This window comes from Gossypium raimondii, chromosome 4 (assembly GCF_025698545.1).
Source record: "Gossypium raimondii isolate GPD5lz chromosome 4, ASM2569854v1, whole genome shotgun sequence".
Taxonomy (NCBI): Eukaryota; Viridiplantae; Streptophyta; class Magnoliopsida; order Malvales; family Malvaceae; genus Gossypium; species Gossypium raimondii.
In genome coordinates, this window is record NC_068568.1 from 43224739 (window position 1) to 43247981 (window position 23243).

The 23243-nt window shown below is 32.7% G+C and overlaps 1 protein-coding gene and 1 long non-coding RNA gene across 3 annotated transcripts; one reads left to right on the top strand and one right to left on the bottom strand.

The window, feature by feature from the left end:
* Positions 1-2252: 2252 nt before the first annotated feature.
* Positions 2253-2621, top strand: LOC128040518 (uncharacterized). Of its 2 annotated transcripts, none has more exons than XR_008195048.1 (3): positions 2253-2340; positions 2458-2520; positions 2603-2621. It is a non-coding gene; the product is annotated as an uncharacterized LOC128040518 (long non-coding RNA). The 2 variants fall into 2 exon arrangements; XR_008195049.1 differs by having other exon boundaries at positions 2284-2340; positions 2439-2520.
* Positions 2622-16580: 13959 nt separating this feature from the next.
* Positions 16581-17097, bottom strand: LOC105779298 (transcription factor PRE6). Its single transcript, XM_012603053.2, has 2 exons — positions 16976-17097; positions 16581-16901 (listed from the first exon to the last, which is right to left on the bottom strand). The coding sequence occupies exons 1-2, from the start codon at positions 17093-17095 to the stop codon at positions 16746-16748; spliced, it is 276 nt and encodes a 91-aa protein (XP_012458507.1). The 5' UTR covers positions 17096-17097; the 3' UTR covers positions 16581-16745.
* Between the last annotated feature and the right edge of the window lie 6146 nt (positions 17098-23243).

Here is a 23243-nt window from a genome sequence, read left to right on the forward strand (position 1 = left end):
TGAATTATTCAAGTGATAAAGTGTTTAAAATAAAGTGTTAAGTGTAAATTCCCGGTTGAACTTAGGAATAGAAGTGGATACAAGTGACATGTCACTAAAGATCAGTGTTACAGTGTTACAGTGAGTCCCGGGTGCTGGGTGATCTAGCATGTGTTGCAGACACCTGACAGCTTGTGTGAGCAGGCCCGTAGACATTTCTAGTGTTATTGATCAGTGGTAGCTTCGGCTACATAACAGTGGTAGCTTCGGCTACATATCAGTGGTAGCTTCGGCTACGTATCAGTGGTAGATTCAGCTACGTATCAGTGGTAGCTTCGGCTACATTTCAGTGGTAGCTACGGCTACGTATCAGTGGTAGCTTCGGCTACATATCAGTGTGGCACTTATGTGCTAATTCTCTACGTATCCATGTATATTCCGAGTGTTCAACGGGAAATTGACTAAGTGTAGTTGAATAATGAATATAGGTGTGGAATTGAATTGAATATCGACTTAGAAACGGAAAAGTGAATTTTGAATTAAATTGTGATTGAAAGTGAAAAAGTGAAATTATGAAAGAGTACATTTAGCAACAAAACAGTTTAGACAGCAACAGTTGTGTGACTTTGAAAAATCACAAAAAATGTAATAAATTGAATTAGAGGCTGAATAATATATGATATTGAAGCTGAATGAGTCTATTTTCACATAAAAGAAACATACAAAGTAAAAGAATTATATATTTTAGATATTTGAAGTTTAATTAGACAGAGTCAGAATGAGTTCGGAATCCCCTGTTTTGACTTTGGAAAATTATAAAAATTGTACAAAAATAATTATGGGATAAATTTTATATGTTTAGAATTATCAGTGAATCTATTTTAATATAAACAAGCAGAAACAATATCTGAATTCTGTACAGTGAGATAATTAATTTTAGTGAAGAGAGGTCAGAACTGTCAAACAGTGAAATAGGGAAACTTTAAAGAATAAACTGTACTATTAGGCTAAACCAAAAATTCTGAAAATTTTATGGTAATAATATATGTGAATCTAGTTTTGGATAAAATTTATGGATCTTAATTTGGAGTTCTGTAGCTCTAGGTAAAAATAATTTAGTGACTGTGACTCGAATAGACAGCTTTGAATATACATGTTAGTGAATAGTGAAATTATAGTTAATGTTGTTTAAATGTGATATACACATTAAGGATGTGGAATGGAGAGGAGGAGGACACTAAAATGTATGAATGAATTGTGTATAAATGGTCATATGCCCAATTTTAATCGGTAAATGATAAATTGAATGGTAAATACGTATTGGTACTGAAGAACTATTACGGTTTTGAAAAGCAATTGACCAAATGTTTAAGAAATTTAGTCATGATATATATATGTGTATGATAATAATAATATATGGATGATTATATCATTGAGTTGCATTGATTAATTCGGTTTATGTGATGGAAATGTCAAGAACATTTGTCTTTGATATGTGATGATCATGGTTTAAGCTCATATGGAAAAATAAAGTTTCATAGTATGAGAATGTGGTATTGAAATATATATATTGGATTGAGAAATTAATTTGAATTGTGAACACGAAATGTTGTGAATTGAATAAAATGGAAATGGAGCTTTGAATTACATGAGTAAGTATCGGGTCTCGTAGGCCCTATTTGTTATGAATATAATATTTTGAGGATATGTTATAAAGAATTATAAAAGCATGTTAAAAATTTGAAGAGTTTAAATTTGAATGAAATTTTGTAACTCGATTTAATACGTTTACATGTGTAAGTGTTCTAGTAATGCCTCATACCCTATTCCGGAGTTGAATACGGGTAAGGGGTGTTACACGGCCAGAGTCTCTCCAACGCATGACGGACCATTTCTGGGACTCCCCTCTCCAGGTAAAAGCTTTCTCTTCTCTTAAGAGCCTCCGTTGCAATAGTGTGAGCATAGATGTTTTTTGCTTTTGGGATAAAAGAAAACTCAATCTCCTGGTAGCTGTTTTTCCTGTTTTGAATATCTTTGATTATTGCTCCAATAACTGATCTATCTATAATAGAACTTTGACACTTCATGATAACAGTTTTCGAGTCTCCCATAACTTCGATTTTGTTGATTCCCAAGCTAATACCTAGTTTTATTGCTTTTAATCCTGCATATGCCTCTGCTATAAATGGATTTTCAATGTTGGAGTCATGAACTGCCTGTGATGCAAGGATTTCCCCTTCCCCGTTCCATACTATTAGCCTCGATGACGATTTGAACGTCTGAAGGTCAAAAGCTGCGTCAAAATGAATCGTTGCCCTTCCCCTTTTGAACACCTGTTGAAAACTGTCAGAAGAGTGGAGAGTAAGTTTTCCTTCTTTTGTTGCTTCAAGTTCTGAAATATAGTTTCTAATTTTCCTTGCGATTTCAGTTCCTGATATTTGTCTTCTTTCATATACGAGTTGATTTCTACTGAACCAGATAAACCAGAGACCACAACAGAAAAGTCGAAGCTGCTCTTCATTTCCTTGACCAAAGACTCCAGTAAGCCATCTCCATATATTCTCACTACTCTGATTCAGTATCCATGACATATTTAAGTGATTCCAAACCTCAATCACTGTAGGGCACTGTTGAAAGATATGAAGCTGTTTTCTTCTTCACAATCGTATCTGGGACATTGAGTATTCGCCACTACCCGCTTTATTTTGAGGTTGAAAAAGGATGGGATAAAGTTCCATGAAATCCTTCATATTATCATTATGATCTTCGACGGGATATGTAATTTCCATAGCTTTCTATAGAAATTTATAGTTTTGGTATGTAAAGTTAAATCATTAGGATCCAAGGTAGACTCATGTAATAGTTTATAGGCGCTCCTAACTGAAAACTCCCCGGTCGGCTCCCCTCTCCAAACTTGAAAATCTTAATGTTCCATCTCCGCCAGTGGGATCTTCAAAATTTTCTTCGCTACATCCGGTTGGAAGGTATCTCTTACTAACTCTGTTTTCCACCTTCTGTTACTTGGGTCAATTAAATCCGAAACTAATTCAAGATTTCCATTAACTTCTTGACTTGGTACTCTAACCATTTCGTTTCCTGGTATCCACGGATTATCTCGAATGGAAATTTTATCACCTCTTCCCACCCTCCAGCAGAGACATTTTTCAAGCAGACCTTTCGCAGTCCAAACACTTTTCTAGGTAAGCGAAGGTAAATTTCCCAACCGAACTTTGTAGAAATCTGAATTGGGATAATACTTAGCTTTCAAAACACGAGCCAATAATGAATTTGGGTAATTAGCAAGACGCCAACCTTGTTTCACTAATAATGCAATATTAAATTTCGCAAAATTTCGAAAACCAAGGCCTCCATCTTCTTTTAATAAACATAGATTCTCCTAGGTGCACCAATGAATACTCTTTTTATTCCATCTCTTCCGCCACCAGAAATTAGCAACTATTCTTTCCAATTGTGTACAAAGGGCCTTAGGGAGTAGAAAACAAGTCATCGAATAAGTTGGAATAGCTTGTAGGACCGCTTTAATAAATACTTCCTTTCCCCCTTGGGAGAGAAACCTAATACTCCAGTTGTCAATTCTTTATTTGAGTCTGTCCTTCAAACCTTGAAAAGATGATTTCTTCTTTTTCCCCACTATGAAGCCCTAGATTTCGCTCTATATCATTTGCTCTTCTAACTCCAAGGATCATTGAGACGTCTCCCTTTGCACCCTCTTCTATATTAGTACAGAAAAAGACAGCCGATTTTTCATAATTCACACATTGCCCTGAGCTCAACTCATATTCCTGTAGTATCTGTTTTAAAGATTGCGCCTCCCTTTCTGTAGCTTCTGCAAATAAGATACAATCATCTGCAAAGAGTAAATGGGAGATAGCTGGTCCTCTTCGGCTTGCTTTAACTCCTTTAAGAATGTTCTCTTCTTTTGCAAGCCTCATTAGACTCGATAGTCCTTCTGTACAAAGTAGAAATAAGAATGGACTTAAAGGATCTCCTTGTCTTAGGCCTCTGGATGGAATAATCGTTTGCCCTATGTTTCCATTGACAATCACCTAATATAAGACCGAAGAGACACAATTTAAGACTAAGTCAACCCATCCTGGATCAAATCCCATTTTTTCATTACCCCTTCCACAAAACCCCATTCAACCCTATCATATGCCTTACTCATGTCCAGTTTGACAGCCATGAATCCTTTTTTCCCCACCCTCTTGAGTTTTAGAGTATGTAGAATTTCATAAACAAGAAGAACATTATCAAAAATCAGCCTTCCTGGAACGAAAGCACTTCATGTTAAATCAATACATTTATGAATCACTCCTTGGAGTCTTCTAGCAATGACTTTAGCTATCAATTTGTAGATCACATTACATAAGCTAATTGGTCTAAATTGAGTAATCCTTGAGGGATTCGAGATTTTTGGGATAAGCACAATGTTTGTTTTATTAATTGAACGTAACTCCATACTTTCGTTTAACTTCTGAAGACAAAATTTAGATACGTCCTCTCCAATAATTAACCAACACTTTTGATAAAATAAGGCTGGAAAACCATCCTCTCCTGGAGCTTTTATAGGTCCCATTTCTGAAAGAGCTTCCAGTATCTCCTCCTTCGTGTATGTTGCCTTTAGATTATTATTGTCTACCTCTAAAATACATCTTTCAATTCCTGTCAAAATTCTCTCAAAATTTTTTTGTCCTCCTGTTGAAAATAATTTTTGAAAATACGTTTTAGCGATTTCCTCCTTCTCCTTACACTCCTCTGTCTCCCTTCCATATTCAAATTGCAACCTATGGATTTGATTTTGTTTTTTTCTCTGTGACGCTTGCTTCTGAAAGAAAATTGTATTTCTGTTGCCAAGTTTCAACCAATTAATTCGGGCTCTCTGTTCCCAATAGCTTTCATCCTTTTCAATGTCAAAATTCAGATGGATTTTTGTATAAATAATCTCTGCCAAATTCTCATCACTTCTATCAGATTCAAGTAATGTTGCCAGTTTTGAAGTCAAAACCTCTGTTTTCATCTTTCTATTCTGTTGGATCTTAGCTTCCCACCTCTCCAAACCTCTTTTTAGTTTTTCCAGCTTGTTCACAAAATCCCCTGTAGAATTTTCCCAAATTTGTTTAGTTTCGCTAAAGAATGTTTCTTCCAATACCCACCACGCTTTAAACTTGAAATTTCTTTTTTTCGTCCCTCTAGTCCTGTAAACCGTATCCAAAAGAAGTGGACAATGGTCAGAGAATGAATATGGGAGGTGCTGGATCAGAGAATTTGGGAATAAAGCGCTCCATTGCTCTGTTGCAACTCCTCTGTCAAGTCTTTCCTGGATATTTGTTTCAAATAAGTTCCCTCTCTCCCATGTGAACCACCTACCTGAATAGCCCTAATCAACCAAGCTGCAATCTTTTAAAACCTGATGAAAAGCTTTCATTCTTCTTTCCTCCCTAGGCAATCTACCTTTCTTCTTGAATCCATATAAGATTTCGTTAAAATCCCCGCAAACCAGCCATGGATATTCTCTATGATTCCGTAATTGTCTCAACAGATTCCATGCTTCATCCCTGTCATGTGAGTAAGGAGAACCATAGAAACCTGTAAATCTCTATATTTTATCATCTCCTCCCTCCCCGATAATCACATCAATATGTCGATTTGAAAAACTTTGGAGCTTAATGTTAACCTTTTCACTCCATGCTAGACTTAGCCCACCTCTAGATCCAATCGAATCCACATCTATTCCAAACTGAAACCCACAACTTCTTCGTATTTTTTCATCTTATTTTTGTTTAATTTTGTCTCCATTAAGAAGATCACTTGGGGATAGTGTTGCTTCAGCGAATGCCGAAGTCGTCGAACTGTCCGGGGATTCCTCAAAACTCGGACGTTCAAGCTTAAGATTTTCATTGCTACCGGTCGGCTTGCCTCTTGGCAGCCGCCGATAACAAATGGTTGACTTCAACCTTTCTCCTATTTCTCCCTCCCATCTCATTGCTTTCTTCAATATCCCCTCTTGCTCTCTTTTTCCCCTCCTCTCCTATAACCACCTCATTCTCCAAATCATGCTCCAACACCATGTGATTATTATCGATTAACTTTCTTGTTCTCACTAAACCTGGGGAGAACCCATTACCCTCCAGGTTAAAACCTAAAATAGAATCAAGAATGCTCTCAAACTTTCTTACCTTCCTCCAATCTCTATTTCTCCTGAATTCATCTCTATTATTTCTGCCTACAGATCCTCCCTCCTCCCTTAACCAGGCACTGCTCATTGCTTGGGCTCTTCTTGACTCTGCACGCAAAGACAAATCCCAACCCATCTCATCAATTTCAACCCCAGCCTCCATCTTTGCTTCGCAAAAGGAGTCATTATGACCTAGACGACCACAATAGAAGCAAAGGAGTCATTATGACCCTAATTGTATGGCCAGATTTTCAGAATAAAAAGCCAATGGGTACATCATGGACTTGTACTCAGAAGGGTGATGAAATTAATGGAACTCTTAACGGGTCCTCTCCCCATTGCAACTTATGCAAAACCAGCAGATGTTTATTAAATGTCCAAGGGGACCCTTTTATAACTCTTTCCATATCCATAATATGAAAGAATTTAAATATATACCTCTTTTCTCCCAGATCTCTGATTTGAACACCCTTAACCGGATGCCATAAGTTAGGCATTGTACTTTTCATTGCTGGATAATGGATGATACTGGTTGTAAGAAAACATCCAACCAAACTTAGAACTTTTTCTTCACTTACTGATTCTATATCTCTTTGTGCTTATAGGATTTCTTCATCATCATCATCAAGGGATAGACTGGCAAATTCTGATTCCATGGGCGTGATACGTGAAAAACAAATAAAGAAAATTATTTAAAACACTGGAGATGTCAGCCGTTGGACAAAAAAAACTTTGGAAAACCTAGACTTGCCAGAGAAACAGACAGAGATGTGCTAGGGTAGCAGACTAATTGAACTCCACTCGAATTTAGAAGAATTTTTGAATTAGTGAATTCAGTGATTTAGTGAATTTTGTAATTTAAAAAGAATTTAATTGGTAAATTGGGTCTAAAACGAGGTATTGAGACCTCGAATTCATAATTCAAGCCATAAATATTTTTATAAATATTTATGGAGTGTCATTGAGTTATTATAAAAGTTTCGTTAGAAAATTTTAACGTTTGGATAGTAAATTAATTAAAAAGAACTAAATTGAAAATAGTGCAAAATTTGTTAAATTGTGATTAAATTGTTTAAGTGACTAAATAGGAGGGATTTAAAAGGCAATTAGGCCTAAAGTATATGGGCTAGACGGTTTGGGTAAGAAAATCAGCAAGAAAATAAGGAGAAATAAGGGCAAAATTTAAACATATAAAATAAAGGCAAATTTGAAAAATCTTGAGATGTCATCATTGTTCTTCAGCCAAAACGCCATAGGAGAGAGTTTTCAAGGTGGTTTTTCATATTTTTCATTAGCCACATCCATGGTAGGGCGGCTACCACCCGATCAAACTGGTCACCTTAGAAATATGGGAGGTTCGGGTAAAAATATAGGCCCGAAATATGGCCTTGGGCAAAAAAAATGAGGCCCGTTTAAAAAACAGGCCGGGCCTCGGGCACCACTTTTTTGGCCTGGGCCTCGGGCACCACTTTTTGGGGCTACCTACCAATATAATAAGTATATATTTTTATTTTATTTTTAAATTTTAAAATACTTTTAAAATAATTTTTTATTTTTTATTTTTAAAATAATTTTTAATGTTTATTTTAAAATGGGCGGGCTCGGGCTTATGATATTTTCCGGGCAGCACAGGCAAAATTTCAGGCCCATATTTCGGGCCGGGCCGAGCCCAGGCCTAGGAAGCGGGCCGAAAATTTTTTACGGGCCCAGCCCGGCCCATGGATAGGTCTATTTTTCATCATGTAAGTTCAATTCTTGCTTTTTCTTTGTAATTTTTCATGTATTGTGACTTTTACAATTAAGTCCAACTATTGAATTCATTTGTTTTTGATTCTATGAATGATTTTGAAAGTTACCATGAGTGAGTACTAGAATTTTATAATGAATTATCATAGATTTGAAGCTTTAATTTTATTATATTATGATTTTATTAAGTGATTTTAGTAGAAAATGATTTGTAGGACTTAATTGTGAAAAAGTTAGGAATTGGGGTTTTGTACTGAAATTCTAAATATCAAAGGCTGTATATTAGCCTAAAATTATTAGATAAAGTGTTATTTGAGGAAAAAATCAGTTCAATTAAAGTGTTAATTGTGTAGGGACTAGATTGTAAAACTATAAGTTTTTGGGTAAAAGTGTAATTTTGAAAATTGAAGGGCATAAATTGTGAAGTGAATTAGTATTGAGTTAGATGCTAATGAATGGAAAAATTTATATTATAGATCGGGAATCTGAAGATAAATGCAGAAAAGAGAAAGTATCAAAATAGTCTCTGAACTTCTACAAATCCTACAAATTGGCCCAGGTAAGTTCATACGGCTGAATTTTTATGATTAATTTTTAATGCGGGAATGATATATTGTATCAATTTGTATATTTTTGTTGAATTATGATTATGGTAAAAATGAGGAAAAAAAATGAGATTGTTAGTTTAAATTAAGGGATACGCAGGATTGAGTACATACGTTCTGTAATCAGTGATGAATTGATGAATAAGCCCTTGGTGAATCCATGGAAAATTGTGAAAAGTAGGTATGGTGTTTCAGTGAATAAAGCCATACTGAGTTGTGAAAAGTAGGTATGGTGTTTCAGTGAAGAAAACCATACTGAGTTGTGAAAAGTAGGTATGGTATTTCAGTGAAGGAAACTATACTGAGTTATAGCATTGTAAAATATTCAAGCAAATCGTGCCACCGGGCAAATGATGTACTCAAATCTGTAAGACGATCCTTAATTTGGCAAGTATTTATAAGTGCAATTGAAGCTAAATATTGGAATATAAGTTGTTATTTGATATTGAGCTCAATTGAGTAAATTCATTGTTTGAGATTGTGGTTGGCAGGAAATGTTGTATTATACTTTGAAATTTCATGAATGCTATGGTATGTTATTTTATATGAATGTTATTAAACTGAGATAATTGTGAAAATATAAATGTTTGAATAAAAGTTCTAATTTAGTGGAACATTGGATTGAGTACTTTCGTTCAGTGACTCATACGCATTGACGGAAAAGACTATGGTTGGACCATGGCAATATGTGATATGTGATTTCCGTATAAGACCATATCCGGGATATGGCATCGCTGTGATATATGCTTCCATGTAAGACCATGGCTGGGCTATGGCTTCGGTGCGTGATATGTGATTATGTGCAAGACCATAGTTATACTATGGCATTTTAAAAAACAAAGTACTCAATTCCGTAACCGTTTCCTAAATTGATTAAGAAAAGGAAGAATTAGTGAAGTTATATATTGTATAATTGTTATAAGATGTTCGGTAAGAATTATTTTCTATGCCTATGAACTTACTAAGCTTACATAAGCATACTCCTATGTGATTAATGTTCTTTCTAGATTGATGTGAAATTGGTGGATCGGATCAACACATCAGGGCACACTATCCAGATTACTTCGGTAAATTTTATTGTGCATCTTAAGGTTTATATGGCATGTATAGAGTTTAATTGAAAGAAAGTGAAGGTATTATAAACTTAGTTATCAACATTTTCCACTAAAATAGTTTTTGGACAGCAGCATTAACATGAATTTGAAAAATCACCAAAAATGGTGGAAATTGAATTAGAAGCTGAGTGAGATATTAAATTAAATATGAATGAGTATATTTTCACATGAAAGAAATATAGTAAGCAAAAGAGTTGTATATTTTAGATATTTGAATTTTAGTGAGATAGGGTCAGAATAGTTTTTGAAATCCCTGTTCGACTTTAGAAAATAATTAAAATTGTACAGAAATAATGGAAGTTATAATTTATATGTCTAGATTCCTTAGTGAGTATATTTTCAATAAAATCAAACAAGAATGTTATCCGAATTCTGTACAATGAGATAATTAATTTTTAGTGAAGAGGGGTCAGAGCTATCAAACAATGAAACAGGGGAGAATTTAAAGAATAAACTGTACTAATTCGTTAAACCAAAAATTCTGAAAATTTTATGGTAAGAAAATATATGAGTCTAGTTTTAGGAAAAATTTACGGATCCAAATTTTGAGTTTTGTAACTTGAGTTATAATTAAATTATTGACTATTGCGCAGGTGGATAGTTTTATTATGAATAGTGAAATGAATTGTTTTGATTTGTTTTAGTATTCGAAAAATTATTAATGTTCCCGGTTTGGACCCAAACTGTTTCTATTGCATGATTTAGGGTCTCGATATTCCTTTTTAGGGACATATTGAATGAATGTGAATGAATTAATTTTAAAAGAAAATTTTTATCCTCCGAACTAGTAAGTTAAGTTAGGTAATGCCTCGTGCTCGACTTCGGCAATGGTCTCGGGTAAGGGGTGTTACACCGGCGCCGTACTATCGTGGTGGCCGCCGGTCACCGGCGTTGGCGCCACCGTCCGCGGTGGCCGGAAAATCGAAAAGTCACCATTCTTTTTGATTTTTTCAGTTCCTGGACTAATGAAACTCAGATTTTCATCGGAATCGGCACCTCCCTCGCAAACAAGATACGTTTCAATCTTTTTTTTATTTATTTTTTGTTTTTTCTTCTAAAAAAGTACAAAGAAAAAAAATAATAGAAAAAATAAAAAAAAACTACCTTCAAAAATATGTTTATTTTTTTTCTGTTTTCATTCATTCGTCCCTCCTTTTAGAATACAGAAACGGTGTTTTTATAGCCCCAAAAATCATATTTTAAAAACTATTTTTTCTCCTATTTTTTTGCTTTCAGATTCTTCTAGGCTATTTTGCAGGTACAGTTACGTGGCGGCACACGTGGAGGTGCGACGCGTAAAGGGTGGCGATGGCAGCGAACTTGGTTGCTGTTAGGCGCGCGGCGGCTTAGGGTTTTTTTGTTTTCTTTTTCTAAAAGTGTTCTGGACTAGGGTTGTATTGGGCAAGTGGGCTGATGTTGGGTCTATTATTGGACTGTTTTTTGGACTTTTATTTTTATTGTTTTTGGTTATTTGGTTTATATTTGTTTATGCGGCCCGGGAAAAAATTAGGCCCTACAATAGTTATATAAACAAATTAATTGTAATTATAATTTTATTTGTACATTTTACTAATTTATTCTAATTGTAGTTGTAATTGTAAGACGACTTGATTATGTGTTAATGTCACATGCCACAAATCAAAGTCCGTCACAAATGCGCAAAGAGCATTTTATGGAGGTCAATTGATTAAATGGGACTCATTTGACCCACTTGAACTGGCCTAATTTATGGTACATGCGGAGAAGCTCATCTACTTGAAGCTTTGGTGGTCTAGTGAAGCAGTCATGGAAAATTAGGGTCGCCATGGTAAATATAAAAACTTATCTTAAAAGATGTGATATCTTAGAAGATTTTATTTTGTAATATTAAAAAATTGAGTCAATCCCTTAAGAATATCAATTGTAGATAAACGTATACCGTTGGTTTTTGGGAGAGTTCAACTATAAATAGAAGTCTTTTATGTCATTTGTAATCAATAATCCTTCAAAGTAATAGAGATACTTTGAGAGCTTTTACTCAAACAATGTGGCATTTTCTGTTCTTTCATTGCTCTTTCATTTTGACTTGTTTTCACTTTATTTTCGGTGTCTTGGAGAATTTTTATCGAGAATTTTCACTTTACGAGAGTTAGACTGGCTTATATAGATTGGAACTCAAAAAATTGTCTAAAACCACACGAATTATAAGATGAAAGTTCTAGCCCCATGATACTAGTGTGAGAATAATTGTGGGTGTAAATTCAAATTAGTTTTGAAAAAGGTTGTGATTATTATCCACCAATCAAATTTTGAAAATTTTAAATCAAATTGAATGAAATGTCATTCTGTTTCTATATATTATATGTAAGTTGTTTTTATTAATTTAAATTAATTTATATTTGCATAAAATTTGAATAAATATGTAAAAATGTCTCTCGGTTTCTCTCAATTTAATAGTGAGCAAATTGATCCTTTTAAAAAAATTGAAGTAATTTAATTTGTGTCAATTTTAAAAGAAAATAATTAAGGACAACTAATTATGGTATTAATGTTTTCCGTCAATTATACATAATTTTATTGATATAATAACAAATTTAACCCTCGATATTTATATGTTCCGTGGAAATGATATAGGGTAACTTTATCAAATCTAGACGAAATTGAAGTAGAAGCAAGTTGTAGGCTGTAGGGAAACCAAACCAAATGTTATGATTTAATTTGATTTTTATTAGCCCAACCATAGATAAAAAGACAATAGATGAAACAGTTTCCGACAAGGTAAATGAGACAAGAAGTAAAGAACAAGTTCCTAAACGGATACCTTTTCAGACAAAGTAACTTTTCTGGATTTGAATTCTCCTGAGAGAGTGGGTAAAGAGTAGCTATCATAATGAAATTTCCTTCATTGCTTCTAAATTACAATTTCTACAAAATTATGGGAATCATAATCCGAAGGAATTCAAATGAAAAAGATGGATTTTTCCATAAAAATCAGATGTTAGATTATGTATTAATTATCCAACAAGATATCATTTCAGGCAAAACCACGTCACTTTTGTTTTTTCTCCAACAAACAACGTTTACAAATGCAAATACGTTAGTCAAGAGAGGTAATTATTGTTTTTTGTAGTTGTGGAAATTAAACTCTATAAACCCAAACAAAGTGCCTTAATCAACTCCAAGATATGCTTGAATGTAGCATAAAAATCTTGTAATTTAGGTCAAAAGTAATAAAAGGGGACAACCATAGCCCCTTACAATCCTCCAAAGCATTTCATTGTGAAAGGTCAAACAATGCAAGCGTGAAGCAAGATTATCAAACTTTCTGGCTAACATCAAACAACAAAATTTATAGACTGCTGAACTACCAAAATTTCCATGATATTAAGATTGGAAAAAGAAGTACCGGGAAGAGGAAAACCAGGAAAAAGGTAAAACATTTTACAACAAAAACTTATCTTGGGTGGTGAGGTTAATAATGAGTGAAAACAATTTTCTTCCTACTCTACGAGAATAATAGTTTTTAATCATGATGTATGATGCGGTAGTTCTTTACTTTATTTTTTTTAATTATGTAAATGGGGGAATTAATCACTATTGTCGTAAAACACCTGCGACGAGGAGACTAGTCACTATTATCGATAGTGGATAGATTGATTTGAAAATAATAATAATAATTTTGAAAGGTGACAAATTAATATTAATTTATTAGAAGAAATTACTTAAGTTAAACATGAAATAATAATCTTACTATAATTTTTATAAGCACACGATAAAAGTGAAAATGTTTATTTTTGACAAATGAAGTAGCATGCTGTACATCCATTCGAATCATGTTTAATTGTTTAGAAAAAGATGAACAAGTTTGCTCAAGCTTTAGTACACCCTGTTCGGCTTTGGACGGGTCATGGGAAGGGGTCGGATTATTAATCAATATTGCCTCTCACACTTGTGAAATAATATTATTGTGGGTAAATTTAAAGGTTAAATTCAGTTTCTTTCTTTATTGATGTTATAAGTCGGATGAAAATTTATAGAGATTTAATAGTTGTGTTGGGATCTTAGGTTGTTAATTGCTTAAACTATTGATTAAAAATGGAAGTGTTTGCTTGTAGTTGTCATTATGGTTTGGCATTGTGAAAACTGTGTAAATAAAATAATAAACAATATCAAGGTTTGTTTACGCAAGCGAAGCCTAGCTCAATGAGTAATCCCACTATCTTTAATCCTCAAAGTAAAAGTGACTCACACTCTATCACTCCCCAAGTATAGAGATCTCTCTCAACTTTAAATCCCCTCTCTAAGAATTTAGACCGTAAACATTTAAGGTTTACTATTCAATTGCACTTACACAATAAGTGTTGGAAAATTTAATTTAAAAAATAGTGTTTTTAGACACAACGAAAGTTTAAATGATTTCTTAAAATTGAGTCATTGTGTTATTTATAGTAATAAACTTTAATCGAATTATACATATGCTTTGTGCGAAAGTAGTCTAGGTTACTTCTTGGCTTTCAATCGATCAATCTTTTCCATTATTTTTGAACCTCGAATTAGTCTGAGTGTGGCCTCAAACAAATCAAATCAATGCATAGAATGAAAATTTTATGGGAAATTATTTTTATAATTGGAAATTATGTGTTTTTCCTAGAAAATAAAATTTGAAATAAATTTCCACTATTTTTTTTATAGAATAACGACACTCAAATATGTGTATAATATGTTCAACGCATAGTTCCTATTTATAGAGAATTGGTGCAAGAGTTATGTTCAAATAAGGTCTAATTAAATAATAATATTTTAATAGAAAACACAACTTCTACTCTAAGTAGAAGTACTAGGAGCGGCGACACCTTTAGGGAAAGACTAGGATTTGCCACCCTATGTAACAGTGCTTAGTTGGACCTTTCATGTATTGGGTCTAATTATATGTGTTATCTAGACTTTTATCCAACATTTATAATTTATCCAACCCAATAATTATTTTCTATTTCTCAAAAGATTATTTATTTAACAAATTAATTTAATTAATTTATATTAACTAAATTAGTTTTTCAATTAAATTGTTTTCTAAACCCAATTCAAATTCCATTAAAGTCATGGTAATTTTACTGTGTTAGAATCTATGAGGAAATTAATTTAATTGCTTTAGTCAACAAATATATGATGATTAATTAATTTAAGTATTTCTTCAAACTTCAATTATTTAATTACAATTAATCAAATAATAATTTGAAGAAATTAAATTAATTTTTAAGTCATCTTTTTTACTTAGCGAGAAAACACATTCACTGCAAATAGTGATACATGCAATCTATTTCTCTTACTTATTGTTTCCATTCATTCCACAATCTATTGATTCTACATGCAATTTGTTCCAGGTTATCTTGAGCTAACGGATGGACCACTTTGACATATATAATTAGAGCTCAAATAATTTGTAATTAAGTTTTGGCTCTTTGCCTATTAATTACAACTTATTTAATCACAGAGTTATTCTACTATAGTACCATGATTGAACTTTCCCTTATTATATATCATTTTAAAAGCTATTTTATTAAGTGCACGCCCAATGACCTTGTCAAAAGTGTGTTGCCCTCATAAGATATCCTTAATATCTTTTGAATAAAATTTGTTCTCCCAATAAGATTCTATTTTATCTCATTATTTCCATTACATCTTCCGATAAAATCAATTGCTACCACATAGTAATTAAGTCATTTTTCTTAATAAAAAATTACCAATGGCCACGTTCCTTTTTCATCAATCATGTAATGCCAACGAGAGGATATCATTTATTCTCTATCGAGCTTTGAATTCCACTGTTGTAGAATGATGTTACATCATACAGAAGTCGTATACCTAATACACCAGCTTTCGGATCTAATGATTGTTGTTTGTATCAAAAAAGAAATTTCGAAATTCAAAGAGTATAAGAACTAAGAATGATTCAATTGTAGAACATAAACTAAATCTAGAACTTTATGCATAATACAAAACCAATAGCAAAATTTAACCAAACAAATTTAATCGCTACAGTTTAGTTTGAATTGAAATTTCAAAATTCAAAAGTATAATGACTAAAATTGGCTCATTAGAAAATACATAGACTAAAATTAACCAAATTAAAATACTTGAATTAAATCTACACCAGGTATAGGGACTAATAGAGAAGTTTAACTAAAATAGAATAGATTATTTTTTGGTAAAACGATAAATTCAACCCAGATTATTTCTAAAAAAATTCAAGCGAAGAATAAATCACAACAATATATCAATATTTTGTCGACTGATTAATTGATTTGATTTGTTTGTATGATAAATGATGTTGACGTCGACATTGATTTAGAAGCTTATTTGGATTGGAAGGATAACGCTATAATTTTTGGAACATTTGTCTTTTAGGTCCTTCCTCTTTTCATGTTTTACATTTAGGCCCTTTTTCCATTATTATGTTGGATGATGTCGACTATATATATATATATATAATAATTAAATGTTATTATTTACTATTATAAAATGTTAGTTTATATTAAAAATTAAGTTTTAACGAGGTTTGGTTGTTAAATAAAGTATTGGTAAAAATACGTATATATTCGAGTAATTAATTTTAATTGATAATTAATCAGTTAGAAGTTAAAGATTAACGTGAAAAATTGTATATTAAGATTATATCTCAGATTATATATATATATAACTTTTCGACATCTTATATTAAAAAGTGAGAGAATCACATTCTTTAAAAGAAAGTATGTGCTAATTTTGAAATATTTAAACCACAAGACTTGAAGTTTGAATATATCAATGAATTTAGATATGTTTCCTCTTCTGATCCTTGTTATTGATGATCTAACATAACAAATCCTAATTTAAATAGGTTTTAGGTTACAATACATATTTACGAAAAAGAAATAGAAAAATAAAATAGCATTAAAGCAAAAGAGGCGTTTGCTAGTGCAAATCTTTTTTATTTACAGTCCCACAAAAGGGAAGCATAGTGTCTCAAAATATATAGTCATGTGTGTACGATGTAATGATTCATTAGAGCCTAGCTAGTGAAAACTAAAGTATAGAAAAAGCAAAGAAAATTGAAGGAATACAGAAGGAGGTTTTTTTTTGTATTAATTAAATAAGTAAGCTTCGGATGATGGCGGCTTCGGCACTGTCGGCATCGATAGTGGCTAAGAGCTGGGACAGCCGGTCACTCAGATCATCAACTTCACGATGCAAGGTTTTTATGTAATTGCATGTCTGTTTTAAAACCTTGGCCGCTGATGATGCCTGCAGAGTATATACAGTCAAAATCCAATGGCAGCATGTTGTTATTGAAAGAGAGAGATGGAGAAGTAATATACCTTGTGAGAATGGGAATGAGGAATCTCGGGAAGAAGTTGGCGTAAGGTGGAGAGAAGTTGAGTGATCTGCTCCTCTGAAATATTGGTCCTGGACGACTCCCTCCACCTTCTGCTTGACATCTTATCACTGCCTATAACCCTAGGGGTTCAGTATGTTGTATGGAAATCAATGGCCTATTTATAATGTTAGTGTCTTAATTTGTGGGCACAGAAAGAAGGGGACAATCAACCATAGTGTGTAGATTTTGTTACCAATTTAGGGTTTGATATAAAGTGGGCTTTGAATATGTGTTCGTATTCAAGCTTACATTGTGGGCCTTCACGTGCATGTCTTAATACGCCATCCCCAATTTTAAATATGTTGGTTTTCAACAAAATCACATTTTTGTGAAATTTAAAAACACAAACACATAATTATTTTCTTTACTGAAGTTCAAAATTTTGTATTAAATACCAACCCATTTTCTTTTTTTCATTATAATTTTGGTTAAAATATGTAATAAAATTTTGTATTCTTCATAAATTTAAAACACCGTATTCTCATTTCTAGAAATTTAGTTCATTTATTTTTCAAATTTCAAAATTTAAGTTCAACTATTAACACCCTTAAATTTATTTTGTTAAATCCAATTTCATTACAACGTTATTTCTTTAGTTACATGGATACCAATTGAGTTTTTTTTAATTTCAAAATGTCTTACCCACAATTTTTTAAAAATAACCGGGTTAACAACTAGACCCTAAATTTTAAAATCTAAAAAATAGAAGAATTAATTTTAAATTTTTGAAAAGTATAATAATTAAATTCTAAATTTATGAAGAGTACATTTTAACCACTTTCACGATAGTTCTCGTGAAGGATAAGACCCATTAAGCACTAGCAAGTGAAAGTATGTACACAAATAATAATCCACTCATCTAAAAGCAATGGCGGTGCCATGCTTTCTCTGAAAGTTGTGGTGGTGCTATTATTTATGATTTTAGTATCTTTTTTAGTTGTCGTTAAATTTAGTTTTCGTTTTAGAGAAGATATGAAAGAGGTTGTTCCGCACATCACCAACGTAAAAGAGTATTTTAAACACCTTTGACATCGACCAAAGCATTGTTATACCAAATGTCTTGGTAGATTACCACCTTGTTGCCATTGGAATATACTTATTTTCATGAATGGAAACATATGACACCTTCCATTTCTGGATATCGAGTACTTGCTTACAGATATCACAGCTTTGAAGGATGCTCATCGTTATCATTATCATCAATAATATTTAAAAGACTAACTGAGTTGGTACCGCTTATGAATCAGGTTTCAACTTAATTAAAAAAATTAAAATTCGCTACTAGTCCTTGTACTTTGTAAAAGTTGTGGATTTAGTCTATGTACTTTAATTTGATCACTTTTAGTCCCATGTACTTTTTGAATTGGTCAATTTAATCCTTATACTTTTTGAATCAGTTATATTTGTTTAGTTAAATTAAATTACTAATCATGTACTACGCATACAATTATAAATAGTCCATATTCTCCAACTGAATCATTCTAAACCCCTATACTTTTCGAATTCTGAAATTTCAATCTTGACGCAGATAACCTACATTAATCCCTTCACTAAATTTTTAGCGAATAATATGTGAAAATAATAAGCCAACATGGCATTACACATATGATAATATATTTGTTGCATCGATTTTGAAAATAACATATCCCAACTTAATGGATTTAACAACTACCATTTGGTGAGGACTGAAATTTTAAATTTTAAAAAGCATAGCGACTAAAATGATTAAATTAAAGTATAAGGATTAAATCCACAACTTTCTCTATAGGGACTAATAGTAGTATTTAACAATTAAGAAATTACGAAAGTACTCAAATCTTTTATAAAATAACAAACATTGCTATAAGAATATTTTTGTCATTTCATATTTTATGTTGTCATTTTATATTCTATACAAAATTTATAAAAAAATTGCACATAGGATTTCAACCTAAAATGCCATAATCCTCAATATTTTAACTTCATTTACGCCAGCCTCATTTATTTTTATATCAATTTTAATAATATATTTGTTATATAATTTTTTCACCTACGTTGTGAATGTACCATAGTCTACTTATTATTATGTGCAGATTAAATTGGTGTCATAAGTTAATCAAATGCCTCATGACTAGTTGACAAATCACTAAAAACCTCATTCTTTTACCAAAAAATATATTTTGAGAATATTTGTGCTTTTATATTTTATATAAAATTTATTAAAAAACTATTTAAATCAATAGATGGTGAAATTTGGACACAAGCCATCATGATTTCCAAAACTTTAATTTTACCAATCCAAGCAAATCTCATTTATTTTTGTTGTTGTTGTTGCTGTTACAACCAAAAAATGGCTTAATAGAAACGGAATTACTAAAAGATATTTTAAATTGACACACTCTTAAAAAACCAAGACATAAACAAGGTTTTCATAATCAGATCGATGGTCAAATTGATTAGGCCATCGATTCTTCGGTCCAATTGGTCTAATCAATTCGTCCGATTTGATTCAATAAATCATAAAAAGTCATGAAAGAAAATTCAGTATAATCTGTCGAAACCAACTTTATTTTGGAAAAAAAACAAAAATTAGTTGTCGACTTTAAAAAAACAAAAATTGGGAGTCGCCACCAATCTTTTATTGAGGTGTGATTGGATCACCTAAAAAATAGCTTTGGTTTACGAGTTTTAGAAAAATAGATCCGGGAGTCAGTTACGTACGAGGAAGGATTAGCACCCTCGTAACGCCCAAAATTGGTACCTAGTTAATTAATTAGTGTCTTAATGTCGAAAATTTAAAAATATGATCCTTAATAAAAACTTAAAAAACGTTACTTATTAAGACTCTTATCATTTCGGAGAAAGAAAATGTCACGCCCAATGCGTTAGGGCATGACATTCTAATTCCTCAAAAATGAATTAGTCCAAAATACTCGTGTAATAAAATTTAAAAGAATATTCATTTGTTTAAGATTTATAAAGAAATCGCGGCCCAATACGTTAGGGCACAATTTCTCAAAATCCTAAACTTGGAATATTTCCCTTGTTATTATTATTTTTTTAAAAATATTTGTCTTGAGAAATCAATACGTCACATCCAATACGTTAGGATACAATATATTAAATTCCCGACAACAAGCTTTTCATTTTATTTTTTAATTAATGAGCAATTCTCGATTGTTAGATTTAACGAAGAAAATTGGAACCCAATACGTTAGGGCTCAATTTCCTTGAAAATCCTAAATATGAGTATTATCTCAATTTTGAAAATATTAAAATCGAGTAAAAAATGATGTAATGCTACATTAAGTGTAAAATACAATAATAAATACAACAATGGCATAGAAATAAACGAAATTAATGTACATAAAAAACAACGACATGTAAAGTATCAAATGAACAAAATATAAATGAAAACATAAATCAATAAGCAAATGAAGGAAATAAACAAAAATATAAAGAGAAAAAAGGTACAAAATATATACATGAAATTACAAAGAATAAAATATATACATGAAATTACAAAGAATAAAAGACATACACATGGATTTACATATAAAATTTTGGAGGGTTTTTACAAAATAATATAAAAAATTAAAATTACCAAAATGTTATAATTTTTTTATTTACCAAAATATATATAATTTTTTTTATTTACCAAAATATATCAAAAAAAACCTGGACTGATTTGACAACTCCCTGGGACAAGGGAACACATTAAAGACCAAACAAGGAACCTGTTGGCGGCACCAAACAAGGGTTCCCTGCATGACACCAAACAAGGGTTCCCTGTTGGCGGCACCACTCGTGTTATAAACACGAACTCTGTCCAGCTGAAACAAGAAAAATCAGAAGAAAAAGAAAAGAAAGAAGAGGTGGTTCGGAAAAAAAGAGAAAAAGAGAGAAAGAGAATAGAAAAATCAGGTATTTTTTTAAAAAATAATTGATTATTTTGTTGTTATTGTTTTGTATAATTTGTATTTTTTTTGTTTTAGTTTAGTTATTAAGATTAAAATCAATAAAACTCAAATTAATAGTTTTAGTTAGGGTTTTATTATCAAAATATTACAAAAAATAAAAAAATTTATAGTATTATTATTATTATTATTATTATTATTATTATTAAGATGTTACTTAGTATTATTGTTAGTAAAAATTACTATTATTTTTATAGTTAGTTATTAATAATTTTAGTTAGTATTATTTTGTATATAAAATTATTAATATTATTATTGTGTTAGTTATTAGGATTAGTGGTTAAATGGCTTTCATGTACAAAATTGAATATTGAAACATTAATTTTTTATTTAAGTTACTTATTATCCGTATGAGATGTTTTACGAGATTTTGTTTATTTTTGATGATTAAATATTGAAGATGGATGCTAAGTTTTTGTATGCGTTTATTTGACGTGAGTCATCTTGACAACAAGTGTTGGATGTGTATTTGAATGTCGACAACAAATAGCAATAAGATTTAATAGAAATGTCTCGTTTGATGAAATGAAGGCAAGGATTAATGCAAAATTTTAAGACGTTGTGGGAGAAGGATAGTAAAATTTTCTACAAGTTTCCGGTTCGACAAATCCGGTCAAATTAGTGAAATGGAACTTGCGACGATGAAGACGTTGAGACAATGGTCGATCTCTCGTGGGAAGCGGAGTGATAAGAATGCACCGATTCACTTATTTGCTGAGTTAGTCGGTATGGAGCAAAATGCATCTGATGAAGAAGACGGGGCTGAAGAACCGCGGATGGTGGCTCCAATATCATACGTTGATAGTGAATCAACTATGGGTGGGATCAGTATCGACCTGAATATTACACCCGATGTTGATATGGTTGGTGGTGAAGAAGAATGTGGTTGCGAAGAAGAATGTGGTGGCGATCATTGTGATGAAGAGGTCGATAGTGACGGTGATCCCGATGTGGACGATGTACCTGATGATATCGACGATGAAGACATTAACGCTTCTTCGATCGGGGAGCAGATGCGGCATATTTTGATACACAATAATCCTGGGCCACACATGTCGCTCATAGACCCCGACGCAGCGTATGTAGCTGAGTTCCCAGAGTACCCTGAAATAGTTCATCGTCACGGGCTGGCCGTAACATCTGATGATGATGAGTTATTCATAGGCCAGAGATTCAGCTGTAAAGAAGAGTGCGTATATGCCATCAAACGGTACAGCATGAATATATCAGTTGATTATAAAGCCACAGTGTCTACTCCGACAATATATGTTGAGGAGTGTTAGAAGGTAGCGGAAGGCTGTAATTGGTGGGTGCGAGCTGCATTCATTAAAAGTTCTCAGATGTGGGAGATACGAAAATTTGTTGGTCCTCATACATGCACATCAACACGTATGACAGAAGATCATGGAAAACTTGATTCAAAAACAATCTGTACGTGTATCATGCCAATGGTCAAGGACATGCCGACCATTAAAGTTTCGGTATTGATTGCCGAAATGCAAGCACGATTCCAGTATCGAGTCTCATATCGGAAGGCATGGATTGCTAAACAGATGGCGATGGAGCAACTGTATGGAGATTACGATTCATCGTATAACAAGCTTCAAGGTTGGATAGCTGCTATGCGGGAGTATGTACCGGGGACTGTGATTGAGTTGCAGACAAGGCCATATTACGGCCCGGATGACCAGTTACAGCCGGCAAAAAGGATTTTCCATCGGATGTTCTGGACGTTCGATCCATGTGTGCGGGCATTTCCCCACTGCAAGCCACTTGTGCAGGTGGATGGGACCTGGCTGTATGGAAAATATACACAGATCCTACTTCTTGCAGTTGCTCAAGACGGCAACAGAAATGTACTCCCGATAGCATTTGCTATCGTAGATAAAGAGAACATGGAGTCTTGGGAATTCTTCCTCACAAACCTGCGGAGGTATGTTATTAGCAACGATAACATTTACACCATCTCCGATAGAGAGAAGGGTTTAATTACAGCAATCAGGCGTTCCGGTGTGCCGTGGAGATCTGTTTACTGCATCCGTCACATTGCGGCTAACTTCCACAAAGATTACAAGAATGCAGACTGGAAGAGACAAGTCGTGGCAATGGGTAAATGATAACCTTATATTTTCAATATAAGTTGTAATGTTTCATGTTATGGAGTTACTAGAACTTATTTTTCTTAATACGTATGCAGCGTACGAGTTAGAGCCACATATGTTCCGGCAAAAAATGATCCGACTTGAGTGTGAC